Source organism: Amblyomma americanum, chromosome 10 (assembly GCF_052857255.1).
Source record: "Amblyomma americanum isolate KBUSLIRL-KWMA chromosome 10, ASM5285725v1, whole genome shotgun sequence".
In the NCBI taxonomy this organism is placed as follows: domain Eukaryota; kingdom Metazoa; phylum Arthropoda; class Arachnida; order Ixodida; family Ixodidae; genus Amblyomma; species Amblyomma americanum.
Window position 1 is genome coordinate 104,975,361 of NC_135506.1, and position 15,467 is coordinate 104,990,827.

The 15,467-nt window shown below is 46.8% G+C and overlaps 2 protein-coding genes across 2 annotated transcripts; both read right to left on the minus strand.

Annotated features, from left to right (window-relative positions):
• Positions 1-4,609: 4,609 nt before the first annotated feature.
• On the minus strand, positions 4,610-13,105 carry LOC144108598 (uncharacterized). Its single transcript, XM_077641794.1, has 3 exons — positions 13,028-13,105; positions 8,557-8,751; positions 4,610-4,792 (listed from the first exon to the last, which is right to left on the minus strand). Exons 1-3 carry the CDS (start codon positions 13,103-13,105, stop codon positions 4,610-4,612), a joined length of 456 nt encoding a protein of 151 aa, XP_077497920.1.
• A 37-nt stretch (positions 13,106-13,142) lies between these two features.
• Positions 13,143-14,153, minus strand: LOC144108599 (uncharacterized). The gene has a single exon (XM_077641796.1). The coding sequence runs from the start codon at positions 13,992-13,994 to the stop codon at positions 13,143-13,145; it is 852 nt and encodes a 283-aa protein (XP_077497922.1). The 5' UTR covers positions 13,995-14,153.
• Positions 14,154-15,467: the final 1,314 nt, after the last annotated feature.

A 15,467-nucleotide genomic window follows, 5' to 3' on the forward strand; every position in this document is an offset into this window, starting at 1 on the left:
CTCCAAGTGTCGCTTCAAGTGCTAGTTAACCTTTGAAGGAGCCTGTTAAGGCTTGTCAGATGATCGTCACGGTCGATGAAAAGCTATGATGGCACGATGGTCGGTGATCGTACAAGGCAGCACTTGTGTATTCGCACACTTGCCCGGCGAAAACATTCCCGGCTGTGCCAGTCAACTTCAAACTACTTAACGGAAAGAGTTTATTAGGGACGGGAGACAAGGTACAAGGCAGTTCAGGAAAATTGCTGATGGCCTAGCTCTCTTAGGCCAGGATATACCTAGCGAAAGCGCGGAGAGTTCTGCATCAGAAGAGTGCATTCACTAGATGCGCTTTTATTGACTGCTGCAACTTGAGCGCTCGTGGCGGAGCGGCAGCGTTTCCGCCTCAAACGCCGAAGGCCCTGGTTCGATTCTGAACCTCGGCACCGGACTTCTTTTATTCAGTGAGTGGGCGGGGAGTTTCAGTGGCTCCCATGGATGCCACCGCTGAATACGTTGGTTGCGCAGGCTCTGTTAAGGCGCGTTTATGCTGCGGCGAGGCGCGCGCGCACGCTGCACGGCGAAGTCACGTCGGTCAAAGCGAGACCCTCTATACTCCAACTGCGCTTGACCGCCGACGCGTTCGGCGGCTTCGGCGCACTCTGACCGCACTGGCGGGGAGATTGGAGCATGTATCTATTTCGCGCCGAGTGCGCCAGCCGCCGCCGGCCCGGCCAGACTGATTTGGCTCTGCGGCGAGGTGCGCGTTATATTCAATAGCTGCGGCAGTTGGGCGGAGCTTTCTTTTCGAGCTCGGCTATTTTAATCCATTCACAGTACATACCTTAAGGTACATGCAAGTTGGCGAGAAAGCCAGATCCAGTGGACCCGTTGGATCTAGCGGAAGCCGTTGAAGTGTCGTGCGCCGGCTTTGGTTTCAAGCCGCAGACTTTAAACGCGACCGCCCTCGAGCACCCATTTGTTTTTTGTGGCAAAAAATGAATAACTTGGCCCTAGCAACCGTAGGAGACCTCGACGCCACTTGCTGCGCCGTGCAACCGCGCCGTTCAAGGAATCACAATACGTTGGCCCCAAAGCCCCGGCCAGCCTCCGATGGGCGCAAGGCGCCGACCTTGTCCTGGCCCCTTGCGACTCCCCGCACTGGGGTTATGATATTTAGTTTGCAACGGCCGCTCTCTGAGGAAGCGGGAAACCACCCGCCGGCGCCTAACCTAACCGTGCTCCCTCAAAAGCATCGCACGCTCTGTGGGGCTGAGGTCGCTGAAATGCAGGCCAGAGTTTTTGCGAGAACAACGTCGTAGGGTTCGGGAACGGTATCCATCGTATCGCTGGCAAGACGCCGGGGCAAACGTAAACGAAGCGACGGTGACGACCCCCGATAGATGCCTTCAACGTGCGGCGGCGGTAGCTTTCATTTCGGCAGCTGCTAGACCGCACCGCTAGCTGCCAGAAATCACGGAGTCTCCGTTTACGTCACGCTTCATGTCACTCCGTTCTGTGTCGTCATAAGAGTTCTCCGTGTCGTCATAAGAGTTCTCGAGTTTGAATCGGAGCGGCGCGAAAAAATTTTTCAAACTTCTGAATCCAAATTTCTTCGAAATAAATGCATCTTTCGCTCCCGGACAAGCGTCAACAAAGCCTTGAGATGCCGAACTATCAGATATTGCTAACAAAAAAAATTTGATAGGGTTCTCCTCAGTGTCCCTTTAAATATTTTTCATGGAATATGACTTCGATGCTGGGAAGTTACGTTGGACGATTTGGCGGCCGAGAAAGGCGAAAATTCCTCACTGCGCCGCGAAGTACGTAGGAGGATCTACAATGCCACTAATTAAACGACCGTTGGCCGTCACCTTTGCAATACACTCTAGTTTTGATCCAAACCAAGCAACCTTCTGGGGCTACTTTGAGGCGTCCGGTACCATCGACATTCGCAACACCACACCGCCGCTTTGAATAGTGGTGGCGTGCCACCGCTCTTCACAGGCTCATATTACGGAGCCCTCACCCGCCAACATTTTCTGGAGAGTTTTACAAACGCGCGTGAGTTTTTCAAAGACTTTCATAGTACAGCTCTCGCTGAGACGTTGTACCTATTGTGGGTGAAAGAGCGACCGTTGTATCCGTCAATTCTTCACATTTTGGGAAAGCGAGAGTACTGGGTCTACTCTCTCTCTATGGTTAAAATTCACCTTATGTTTTTCTGTGCCCTTATAAGTTCGCACATTTCTTAAAGTGACCTCTCCATCTGCAATCAGTTATATCTGTTTACTTTAGTTCGGAGACTTGAGCTGGCAAGAAACACACCATGTGTATAGTCTGGTGAGGGGATTTCATCTGAGTAAGTTGCCTAGGTGTCGTGTTAGGTCGAAATTGAACATTACAGCGTTCCGCTACTAGACACTAAGAGTACTCCTCAGATAAAAAATAGCCGTGAATGATACGCAGGTAGGGCTGGAGCTGCTTTCGAGAAGCTCTCAGGCATACATATATTAACTAGGCGTTTCCGGTGGCCGGCGCACTCATCACATCGACGGCTGGGCAGCAGGGGCATTTCCTGACCTCAAGCAAGAGAGAAAAGGAATGGTAGAAGCGTGGGAAGGTTTCCCAATCTGGCTAAATTTGGCCTTGCCCAAGTAAAACTACAAGAAAGATCCTGACATGCGCGGCGGAGCGCGAAACTTAGTAATACCCAGCGCGATACACCAGTGTTCGTTTTTTGTTTGTTTGCTGAGCTGTGGAGCAGTTACCAAAATCAGAGGCTAAGTGAAAAACATCCAGTTCAGTAGGTGGCCATTTAAATATTTCCACAGCTGTAACGCTCGTAGCACTGCGTGCAAATAGCTCTGTGCATCACAAAGAAACAGCAAGGCGTTGAATCCCACCTCGTCGCCGGGGAACGGTCCCAGGTCAGCGTCTCCGGCACCTCCTGCTCCCCCACTCATCGCCGAAGCAGCGGGAGGATGTGCTCCGCGCCGGCGAGCACTGCTGCCATCATCTTCCTTCGGCGATGTTGCCGCTGTTTCCTTGGCGGTTTCTTCTATTAGAAAAATCTAGCCACGGTAGAAAACGTAAACTGCTGTGCACACATGAAGGTTTGGGTAAAGTGCGCACATAAAACAAAGAAGCTTCTCGTCAACGAACAAGAGAGGAACAGGACCCATCTGCACATGCAGGTTCAAAGCTAGACACATCCGAAGGACAACTGAGACTAATTGGTGTTTGGATGTAAAAAAGGAAACGCAATGTGCTGAAATGTGAGGCAGCTTAGAGGAGGAGCAGAAATTTGGGCACTTCTTCAAATGATAATGAATGAACTCGGATGTGCCCTCATTAACAAACTGTGCTTTCTCAGGCAGCCTGGAGTCACGTCCAATAGGATCTACGGACGCTTACATTCCCCCGCGCGGTTGTAATATCGTGATGAGCTTTGAGTCTCACGGCCTTCAGTCAAATCTAGCAAACAGGGTCTAAAACGAAGCCGATTCGACAAAACAAGCGGAAATTTGCGCTTTTTAAATAATCTTAACAAATTTTGTCGCGGATAATTTTGCCAGAAAAGGTAATGACACAAGTTTCGCTAAACAATTCTTTAGAAGGGGGTTCCTCTAATTTTAAAATTACTGTCGGTTAGTTAGAGTAACTGCGTGTGAGCCTCCTTTAGTCTTATCTTCGCTGAGTAAACCCGCTCTTTAAAACATTATTCTCACTTTGACCAAGCTTGACATGTGTGCATACATGCCCAATTTCTTTCACTGAAGGCAGTATTAATAATAAGATATATTTTCTATTGCACAATCTTTTGACTCGGAATGATGTTTTCACCGGTGGCAGATGTTAAAACGTTAAAAACCGTTTATATGAGTAAACAAGCAAATTGGTACAGTAAAATATAACACTTAATTTTAACCTGCTGCAATTTAGGGCGAAATTTGAGTTTTAATTTCACTTTTAATATTTTCTAAAATACTTATGTTCACTGAAACGCAAGAAATTTTGTCTCTCCTTAAGCTCAACACCAAAACCTGTCAGCCGAAGCGTTCACAAAGGCGCAACCAATCCGCATATTACGAGATTGCATGCTTGTCACGTGACCTTTGGTCACCTGGGTTCTACCATCCTACGCCGGACGCCTCTCGTGCTCTTATATGACAGGCTCTTTGTTAGCTTGATACACGTTGCAAAGTTTTGGCTGGCGTGAAAAGTGGACAACTTGAATGTTGCTTTCACTTAAGTTGTGATGGGTATTGCCAAAGAGTGAGTCTATATAAAACACACGGTAGTTTTTTCAGAATATGCTATGTTCACAAAAACAGCGATCTAACGCCATGCACGTACTTAAAAAAATTCAACATATGAAAACAAAATTTTAGGTTGAAAGTTAAAAACTTGAAAATGTGTACAGTTACCGGCATCGGCCGACTATTTTGTAAATGAGGTTGATAGCCTGGAGTGGTGCGTGAAATTGTCATTTGTTTTGATTGGTATTTTTAAGTTCTTTTTTGTTTCGTAGCTGCCTATTCTCATCAACATCGCGGCGTCCGAAATTTGTGAGCCCTGACACCGTGCTTTTTGGTGAGCGTTCCTGCTTCCGTGCGCCGGTTCCTCGCTACGTGTGCCACCCGGCTGGTGCCACACCCACCGATTTGATGCCAGCCAAGACGTTTTGGGCGCCTGGAACAGAAAGCGCGGCAGCGGCAGCACTTGCTATCCCGTCGGTCCCGATGAGGGCAGCTGCTGGGCTCGTTGCGTCGCTCGATAAAACCTCAGTGCTCGCTGGGCTTCCTTCGGGCTGCAGGGGAAGACGCGAAGGGCATCACTGAATTGGACACGTCGAGCTGTAAAATGCGCGGTACCTATTTAAATCCTTCCTATCATTTTCCCTTAGCGTGGAGTGGCAGACTACGGTCGCGTTCCCCACCGCCGTCCTCGCCACTTTTCCTGCAATTAAATATTGATTTCTCCGTTCGTAACGGATGTATAATTCATGTTTCCGTGGACGTATTCTCATTTATAGCATGAAACAAGTGATCACTGATGGCTCCCTTGTGTCAGGGAGGAGAACCAACAGAAACTTCGGTCTTCACCATGCTGCTTGGAAACTGCCTTAACTAAGGACTCGTGACTAATGTCATTTGCTGAATAAGCATTACAGACAATACTTGGTCCACAAAAAAATGCAAACATCTAATTATCAAACACTTCTGTTTTCTGCAGCAGCGATACATTGCACGTATTTAGGTGGATGCAAGGCGGCGAGCTGTAAAGACTTAAATTCGACCTTTACTTTATGAACCGATGCCTGAGCAGCCCTTAAAGTAGAAAATTAAAGGGTACTAATAAATAAAAAATTGCACACTCAAGGGCGCACACTTAATAATACAGGCACCTTTTCTAGAGAATTAAGTTTTTCTTGTTATTAAAAAAAGGGTGCGCTAAGCACGCCGACACCGCTAGTGCACCTATGCACCCTTCAAGGGTGCATGAAAGGTAGGGTGTTGTAGCTCCATACATTGCAATGTCGTGTGGGAAGTCTTAGAATTTTGAAATAGCTTTTCCATTGTTCATAAAGCCCGCTTTTAATATTATGTGAGCTAGTCTTGTTTCTCAAAAAAAAGATATCAGAAGTTTTGATGCGTGCAGCTATGACTGACACTTTCAGCACTGTAATTTAGGAGTTAACTGACTTATTTTAGCACGAGGGCTAAGCGTCACTTATTGAAAATGTGGGCTTTCTAACCGCGAGCATACTGAGCGGAGAAACTACGCCGGGCAAGTGGAGGCCACGTGGCCGCGGTGTCACCTCACTACCATTGTATCACTGCGGATAGTGAGGCTTTAACCTGGCTGTATTCTTTCGGCAGTAATTACTTGGCATATGCAGTACGCGAGATGGGGCGCCTTTTTTTCTCCGAATATAAGTATTCCCAAATATGCCCTGACCATTATGCTGACCTGAGAAGTGTAAGTTCACTGCAAACACGTGCAGACACGCTGGGAAAGACTTCTGGGTATCACAATTTTACTAATGGATGCCACTATTGTATTGCGTACAAGGACAGGTCATCGGGAGCTGTTCGTATGAACTGCGCAGCTTTCCTCTCAGAGTGCACTCATAACCGAAAGAAACCAGTGAGTTTGGACGCAGGAGGCACTTGTTCAACTGTAAAGCAATCAAAATACGTAACGCGGCAAAGCAGGCGGCAAAGGGTGCAACTATAGCTACCACATGGTACAGAATGTGTCAAGCAGCCCTACATTATATTCATTTTGCAGGGTGCAATGTGCCAGTTATAGAAGAAACGCACCCTGAAGGGTAAGACGGCAAATTTCTGTACAAAGTCAGATAGTTCGGTTTGAGCAAGTCCCACTAATACGGCTAACTGAATTCATGCACTCCCCCCCCCCCCCCCCCCCCCTGCCGCTTAGAGGGCACGAAATCGGATTCATCAGCTCGCGCTTGATTCAGTTTACCTTATACATCGTGAATACTGATTGTGTGTTATGAACAGTCTCACTACGGTCATTTTCAACTCAAAGGCCAAATGATAATATATCCCCTTCACCACGCACGGCTTGCTTCCCACAAGGAGCACTGAGCAGGCATTCAAAGTTCGCTCCTATCGACAGATTCCCGCCTTCTAATCACACAAAGATGACTCTCAGCCAAAACGGAGCATTTATAAGTTGGAAAAGATCGAAAGAATAAATAAAGGTGTCGCCATAACCGGCCAATTTCGGTATAAACTGCGTGCGTCGGCATCTAATTTTTGCACGGATGCCAAACGCTACGCCACACCCTCAAATGCGAATACACCTATATGGGAGTAAGAAGGGGAAAAGCTGTCATCTAGCACACTCAGTTTTATAAACGTTAGTGCACTAGAGAACAGCTTGCTTCCTTTTACTTCTTTATTTTTTTACTTTACACCACGAATCACTTGAACACTGCGGTAGGCAGTCCTCGGTGTAGTCCACACGAGTTCGAATACAGGGCCAGGAAATGTTGTAGTGCGCTAGCACTAGAACTCGCAGTCCTGAAAAAACCGGTTTTCTGTTTTTGTGAAGCCAGCTAGACCTGCAGAAATGAAATAAACATTGATCCCGACTTCGCCAAGGCCGGGTGTCTACCCCACGGCGAGGCGAACGGATCTGCGTCATTGGCCACTGCACGAGAGCACACTACACTATCGCTGCAACCGATCGCGCCTCATGTTTAACTGCCACGCTCCCGCGCAGTTCATTGGACGTCGTCGCCTTCATCAACAATACAATAGGTTCAGAGCACACCGCTATCGCAGTGCCCTCTTAAGTTCCGTTAAGCAGCCCCAATATATTCTTAGACGCTGCCAGTAAGCCCCCTCACCACCCCCCCCCCCCCCCCCAGTCGCTGGTTTCGCCTTTCTTTACCACAATTCTGACCTTGAAACCCTATTCGAACCGAAAGCAAAATGAAACGCGACGTGCTAGCACACATACCTCACATTCCGCCAAGTAAATTAAATAGGTTGAACTTTTTTAATTCAAACTTCTTAGCCATAAATTGCTTTTTTCCCAGCCGGAGAAACGCTAACTCACCAAGAAAAGGCTAGAAAATCGTTATTTACTTGCCACAATAATTTTGTGGCGTTGCGCTCAGTGCCGCATTAGTACTCGTTGTAGGGCTAGTTGGTTCACGCTATAAATATGAAAGGCGCGAAGGACACGATCACAGGAGTACAGGGGAAACAGGAAGTCGTTCTTTCTTTTTCCCTGTATTTCCTGTGATCGTGTCCTTCGCGCCTTTCATATTTATTGCCTGAATACGCCTCTAGTGTCCGGACCCCAACACGTTTTAAGACTGCCATAGTTATACTGTTTTCGTGATGCGGTCCGCGTCTCCAAAACGCGCTAAAAGATTCTTTCGCGTGCTCCTGTATTGTTGTTTAATATAAACAACAATACAGAAGGATGGAAATCTTGAGAAAGCTCTCGGAAGGAGACAGTCCAAGCAGAAGCGCTTCTCGAATATGACCGCCCCTCAGGGCCGACGTGCCACAAGGTCATGGAGATATTCCCAGTTTGAGAGGTCATAGTAATAGCGCTAAAAACAAGGACGAAAGGATAGAAGCAGACAACACAGTCCTTTCGTCTGTTTTTTGCGCTACTACTACGTCCTCTCGATCTAAACACTCACTAGCCCAGGTTTCTGCCTTAGACATTTGCAGGCCATGTTGGAGCGAATGCGCCGCGTTACAAATATATGCATGGATGAAGATTTGCGAAAGCCATCAACGTTTGTCAGTTTGGAACTATTCATTGCACGTTACTTGAGACAGCACGAGTAACTGCTGCGTTATTCACAAACCGTGTTAAGAATAGCGCCGAATGAAATTCAATTTTTGTTCTCCACATTCTGCACGCTACCGTTCTCTAAGCTCACATGATGACCATTTCGTCCTCAATAATGTGGCGGTAAAAATGTGCAAGGCGGCAAAGGATATTTTTGTGAGTTCGCGTGTGCAAGCTTTACTTCACTTTTTGCATGCTTGGCAACTCAGCTAGCATCGCACTCACCGACGCGCTGAAGCTGCCTTCCATGACAGCCGCTCCTACGGCATCACCACCCTTGCTAAGACCCCCTCTCCTGGACGGCGCGTTGGCGGTGCGTGGCATCCGCCGGTGTCCGGGAAGAGTCGCCGTCGTCACAGTGCCGCTTTGCACGTGCTCTGAGTTTTGTGAGCTATGGTCGATGTCGCCAGTCCGCCCAGACTGTGGGGAAAGGTTAAAAAAATGTGGCGGGTGTTAGCACCGCCGCTTCTTGCTTTCCCCTCCATTCCTCAGTTTCATGAGCTGAAATAATCATACCCACGAAGCTAATTACCGTCCACTGCAGGACAAAGGCCCCTACATTTCCATGTAACGCTGCCCAGTTCCAGGTGCGACAACCTTATCCCCGCAAAACTTCCTGAACAGAACCATCCAGATGACTCTCCTGCGCCCTTCTACGCTTTACTTCTCTTGCAATCTATTCCGTACTGTAAAGGACCGATGATTGTCTCTTTCGCATTACATGACCCTTCCCATATCCATTTCTTCTTTTTGATTTCCGTTAAAATATTAACTCGCGTTTGTTCTCTGGATAATTCTGCTGCCTTCCTATCTCTAATTCTTACACCCTTAAATTTCCTTCCCACAGCACGCTACACTATCCTCAACTGAACTTTATTTCTTTTGGTTAGCCTTCACGTTTCTTCTCCATAGCTTAGTAGCGGTAGGATACAAGTGTTATATACTTTCCTTAAAAGAAGTGAGGGGAGAGGAGGGCGGGGGGGGGGGGGGCATTAGTGAACTGCCTTTTGTCACCTCAGAGTGCCTGCCAACTTCGCTCCACCCCGTTCTTATTCTACTAGTCACTTCCCTCTCGCGGTTCTCTGCTATCGTTATCTGCCCTAAGTAGAAGTACTTCCTTACAACTTCGAATGTTTCGCAGCCAATTTTAAAATATTGTTATCTTCTGAGACGTTAGAATGTTGATACCCAGCAATTCTGGACAGTAGAATTTTTGAGCGGGAATTCGTTCATGAACACAATTTTTTTCATATAGTGTAAGATGTCACTATAACAATCAATACATCCACTAGTCACCCGACGGCAGTCATTTTCAGCGTAATTGGTAAGCTGCTGTACATTATAAGCACCACATTGCATTAGGTTCAGAAAAGAACCGCAAATATTCGAGTCCTACCATAACTAAGGAGTCTGAATATTTGCAAAGGAAACTATAGCGTGTGCTTATCCGGCGTTTTAAACTAAACGCGCGGGCTCAAGCAACATGGACAACATGGCCTCGTTAAGGAGCATGAACGAAAGAGATTATTTTAACGATAGGACGCTATATTTGTCACCTTTAATGTATCAAGTGAGGCATGTCCTGTATACAACGCCACAACATGATCCAATAAATTTTCTTGCAGAGTCACAATTTCTAAAATATACGGTCCACAGGCTGACTGTAAAGCGGAATATTGGCGCTTCCGCAGTATTCCTAGTACACCTAAGATCGATATTCGAGTTTTATATCAACTTTGAGAGCTATGTAGGTAAGGGTGTGAAGGGCTGCACATATTAATCCCAAAATGTGTAGGCTAAGTGTCGTGAAGGCAGCAAACAGGCGCATTTTTAAAGAAGAAAACACACAGCAATAAGGTAAATCAAGCTCAGATATGGACCCTGCAGTTGTCACTTTAAAAGTTCTTATATCATGACATTTCTAACCGCTTGGCAAACAGGTTGTCGTTATCAGCTAATATACTTCGGACGTATTTTTCAAAAGCATCCCTTAGAACGTCCAGGTAGACAACAGCATGAAAGGTTTAGCCAACAGCACTGAGTTATAAGCATATCCACCCAGAAGCATGCAATAGGGTGTGCTCTTCTCCGAGGTTTTTTGCGTGCTCGAAGCTTAGGACCATACAAATAGTTATGCAAAATCTGTCATGCTTCAAAGTGGCACCCTCATGACCGCTGCCTCTCCCGTGTCGGGCGGTAGGACATGCTTTCGTTCCGCACGTGCCCTGTCTCTTCTGATCTTTGCTACCTATCCTTCATTCTTTCAACCTGCTCTAACAAGTGGGAGATAGCCCTTCAACGTTCTGGGCCATACTTCGACCTTCTAGTGCATTCAGGCAACTTCGGTCGCTCGCACAATGACTAGTGCTGGGGTCATCGAACAGGAGGAGTGTGCTGCTCAGCAAAAAGCATCTGGCAATATCATCCAGTTCGTAGATTTTACGTCAGTGACCACCATATTCCTTTAACCAGTAAAGATTTAACTGATCACTCCTCCTGGAACTCTACCACCCCTGAATACGCGTTCAGTCTTTATTATCGATTTATATTGCGATAGACCGGTGGTTATACTTCGGCGCGTTACATGCCCGCGCGTACAATTTACGGACTGCTTAAGGAGCTAATGTGTTGAAACCTTGACGTCGGCTGCCGTCCTGCGTCAATCGGAAAAAATCCCAGAGGTTTCCGATGAAAGCAATCAGCCGGCAATGGGGTTCGAACCGAGGTCCCCTCCTGCGTGCCAGGCGGGCACGCAGTGCATAGGGCATGAAGGGTCGTTTTTTAGCGAGTGTTGAACGGGCACTCAATGAAGGCGTTATGCTGTATATGCCTTAGTAATATGTGAATGTGTGTTAGGGGTGTGTACTGGTGTTGGAGTAATTTAAAAATAAAACCAAAATAAATATGCTAATTAGGGGTCAGAAATTGCGTGGAATGAAAAGGCGGTGTTATGGTGCTTAATTGATTGTACGGAAACAAATTGTGTGTATGTGTATGAGTATCCAGTACGTATTATTGCATCATGCAGTGCAACCTATATAGTGACTGATAATTGATAATCAATACTTTTCATTGGTGATTGCGTTTGTAATCGATGACAGTGATCGGTAATGTTATTGTGGATTGGTAATTTGTGATAAATTTAAAATTAAATAAATAAAAGAGGAGGAGGATGAGAAGGCGCTATCGTGTCTTTCCTTAAGATGAATATTAAGCCCCCTGCTATATTTTTGCATTAGTTATATATATATATTCTTAAGTCGGTTTTTGTTCATAAGTCCAAGAAGTTTTTTTTTTATCTCACTGTAAGGATACACACAATTTTTCTTTCCTTGGTTCGCTGGGTTCTTCACCTACTTTTTTGCTCTCACTTTTTTAACCAGCTAGCTTCGACGCCCAAGTTGTTCCTGGCAAGGTTTCTTGTTTATAAAGGAAGTTCTACTACGATGGTTTAGAAGTTTTAAAACTAGCCTTTTTAGTTAGAAGAGCGCTTTAATGGGCATAGCACTGTGAGCGGCATAGTGCGCAAAACTACGGCTAAGCAATGCTACTAGCTGACTTGTAAACTGATATTGAATAGTTACCTTTTAATTATTACTGTTAGGCGGCTTATTTATTCAGAGGCGTGTAGCCAATTGTAAATGACATACATGTCAGTTTCTAACATTTCAAATTTCGTCTTAGCTGTATCATTATGCACTACTCTGCTAAGTGCGCTATAGTAAATAAAGCGCTCTTCTAACTCAAAGAGCCTATTTTTTAAAATTGCATAAAATCTTAGATAAAGCACCCTCTGCAGTTCACTTTTCAATAAAATGGCCATGAGTCAGTTCATGAAACGAATGCTTGTTCAAACACAGCAGACAGTCCATACCGCCTCAACAGTGCAACAAGGACAGGACCTAAGCGAAACACAGACAAGCGCAGAATACCAACTGGTTTATTCAAGAGACAACTAAGTCCATGGTGTCTACCAAATTGTTATTTTCAAATTCCCTGACTTTTCCAGGTTTTCCCTGACCATTTCCATAAAATTCCCTGACCCACGTCCTGGAAAATAATTTAGACCACTGCTATAAAAACGCAATATATTGCACAGGTAGGCATTGCACTCAAAGCAAAATATTTTATTCAGGTACATAAAACCACTTATCCACTATTGAAGAAGGTAAAATATCATTGACTAGTTGTTTCAGGCTTGTTCCAAGGAGATAATTTCTTTCTCAAGACGAGAAGCCTGCAACTGTGCTTCGCTGATGAGCTTTTCCTTCTTGTGTTGAAGCTCCTTGACAAGAGCAGCCACTCTCTTCTTCCTTTCAGCATCTGATGCATCCAATCTCTCTTGCCTCTTTCTTTGCAACTCCTCCTTCCATCGAGCGTTGGCACCACGAACCATTTGCATCATTGTGTTCGTAACATCAATTTTGGCAACCACTCCAACAGCTGAAACTGCTTCATACACCACTCTCTGTGCAATCAGCGACTCTTCTTTGAGGTTTTCGACAAGGCATTCTTTGTTTACAGAAAATCCTCGTTCCACAGCTGCATTGCCATGAGACATGCAAAGAATTAGCTTGACGAACAAAAATAGCTCTTTATGGTCCCGTGAACACAACTCAAACCAGAGCGCATCCAGCCTCTGTTCCTTTCTGTCAAAGCTCCTCAATGCCACCTGTACTGAGCTCAATGAGCATACCTCGACATAGGAACGGTGGGTACGCTCAGCTTCCAAGCCAGTCATCCACTGGTGCTCCGTTAGCACCTCCAGTGCCATGCACAGTTTTTTAGCACCAGCCTCTGGGGACAACGCACTAGCAGGGTCCAAGCAGCTTGCACCTCTGGTCAACTTGTATTCCAAAGGTGACCTTTCCATCACCTTTTGTGAACACCTCTTCACGAAGGAAATAGTCTTTTTTGAAGCTAAGCACAGTCAGTTGCGACGGTTTTGGGATCTTGCGAAACTCATTTTTCGCAGCAAACCCAATGTCGAATGCAGCAGCAGAAACCATGTTATCTGGGTTCTCCAAGTCAATCCTAAGCAGCTTGGAGGACGTGTTGGTAGCTTGGAGGATCTCTTTTCGGATGATTCTACCAAGCAATGACCGTAACAGGCGATCCAGAGCAGGAGCAACGAACGACAGCATGGGCTTGTCCGTCTGAAATTCAGCCAGAAATGGCTCGAGTTCTTCAGCAATTGACAGCATAAAAGCCAATTTCACAGGCAGCATCCTGTCACCTACTGCCTTTTCAACAGTGCTGAAGCTAGCGCATGCTGGCGACTTTTTTGCTTCCTTGGAGCATTCCACATATTTCAGTAAGTTCGGAATAATGTCAAGCGCTCTCGAGATCATCTTCCTATTCTCGAGCCACCTTACTGGGCAGAACTTCAACGGGAACACAACACTGCCCGTGTAGCGAGTGTAGTCTGCGCGACGTGCTGGCGCACACTTGAAGAGATTATAGCTCCCACGAAGAAATGCTACCAGATCCCAGTGCGTCGCAGAGTGGCCTGTTTTAAATGCGCCATTGACAATGTGGAGTCCACAGCTCCCAATGTCCAGGATCTGGTGACTGTTGTCAGCTTCTCTAAGTTCTTCCTTGAGGGACCTCAAAAACTTTAAGTTGACGTTTGGCCCGTCCATCGACACTTGTAAAATCTTCATTTGCTTAATGCCTTCTGTGGCTTTCCTAAAAGCAACACTCAAATCTTCTGCGCAGGTGTGCCCAAGAAACACGAAGTTAGGTAGCGCGTTTTCACAGTGGCATCAGTTTTGTCCCAGTACCTGATCAGTACATCCATCTGTTCTTTCTGATTGACTTTGTTGAGCGACTCATCAAACGCAATCACCAAATAAGGAACGCTAGACAGGCTTGACAGCAACTTCTCTTGAAAGTATGGTCCAATACCATGACAAATGGTGTATCCCACTTTGTCTTTTCCAAGTTGCATTTTGGTAGCGATCTCACAAGTGGGGAACATCAAAGGAAAGAGCGAGGCAGAGGCTGCCGCTGATCGAAAAGATCCAAGGGTCATTATAGTGTTCAAGCACCACATGATCTCGGCCTTTGTAACTTCGTTCTTCAATTGAAAGCTACGCACTGACGTCATCAGAGAAGGGCTAAGTGCTTCTGTGGCGGTAGTTGGAAGCATCGCCGCAGCACTACGACCACTATTGCAACCTCCGAACGAAATGCCCGCTGGTACCGCGGAAGGCGAGCCCGCATTTGTCGCAGTCTCGAAAAATGAGACGACTCGGGTCTGGGAAACGCTTTGCAGAGATTTCATAGCAGCTTGATGCTTCTTACTCTCAACGTGACTAGTAATCGCCCTCTTACCCATGTTGCTCAGGGAGAACTCCTTGCAGCACATGGTGCAGCGAGCACTATTTGGGTCATTTGGCACGGGTCTAATCCATGTTGCATGTGCGGAGATTTCTGGGTTTGTCCAATCAAGGTTGAAGGAGCGTTTCTTCGACAGTGAAATGAGCACTTCCACAAATATCTTCAGTTCAGGAGCACAACACAAAGGAAATTTCAACCTGAAGACCGAAATGCACGCGGTAGAGACAGGTGCGCGTGACTAGTTGCGATCACGGGAGACGCGAAAACTAACGAACGAATGGAGTGCTATTTGCGCTATACACGCGCCTCTGGAAGTATAGATGAACAACGGCTTGTTGCAAAAGGGTTGCAAGCCCCAAGGGTAGCGTTGGCCTGGCGGCCTGGGGCAAAGCTGGAAACATCCGAAGGTGCCGGCAAAGGATGAGTCGACTGGCAACAGAACAACTTGTTTATTCTGGCATCTCAAAAGAGCAGCCGGTCAGGGCGACCACGTTACTCGAAGGGCGAAATCGAAGTCTCTCCCGGCGTCCGGGGCAGCGGCGTTTTTATACCCTCGGAGTCGAGGGCAAGAGGGAACGGCTTGGGAAGAGGCGTCCGATACGGCGACGCTTGAACATGTCCAGACGTGACGGGCGCGTCCGCCAGGCCGGCGCCGGTCAGACCTCCTCGCCTCCCAGTTGGGGAGCTCCTCTCCCCGGCTGCCGCGCTTTGACAAGCGTGGGCAAAACATGCACACACACACACACGCACGCACGACGACACGTGGCACTGAAACCTGCCTGGACGCGCTTGGC

Bases quoted from the DNA above. Each gene is read 5' to 3' on its own strand.
- LOC144108598 (XM_077641794.1), bottom strand. From the start codon at position 13,105: ATGGCACTGGAGGTGCTAACGGAGCACCAGTGGATGACTGGCTTGGAA. The intron at 8,752-13,027 runs GTATGCTCATTG...CTTTCCCCACAG, and splicing joins CCCACCGTTCCTATGTCGAG to TCTGGGCGGACTGGCGACAT. The intron at 4,793-8,556 runs GTGAGTGCGATG...CTTCCCCTGCAG, and splicing joins AAGGCAGCTTCAGCGCGTCG to CCCGAAGGAAGCCCAGCGAG.
- LOC144108599 (XM_077641796.1), bottom strand. From the start codon at position 13,994: ATGAAGATTTTACAAGTGTCGATGGACGGGCCAAACGTCAACTTAAAG.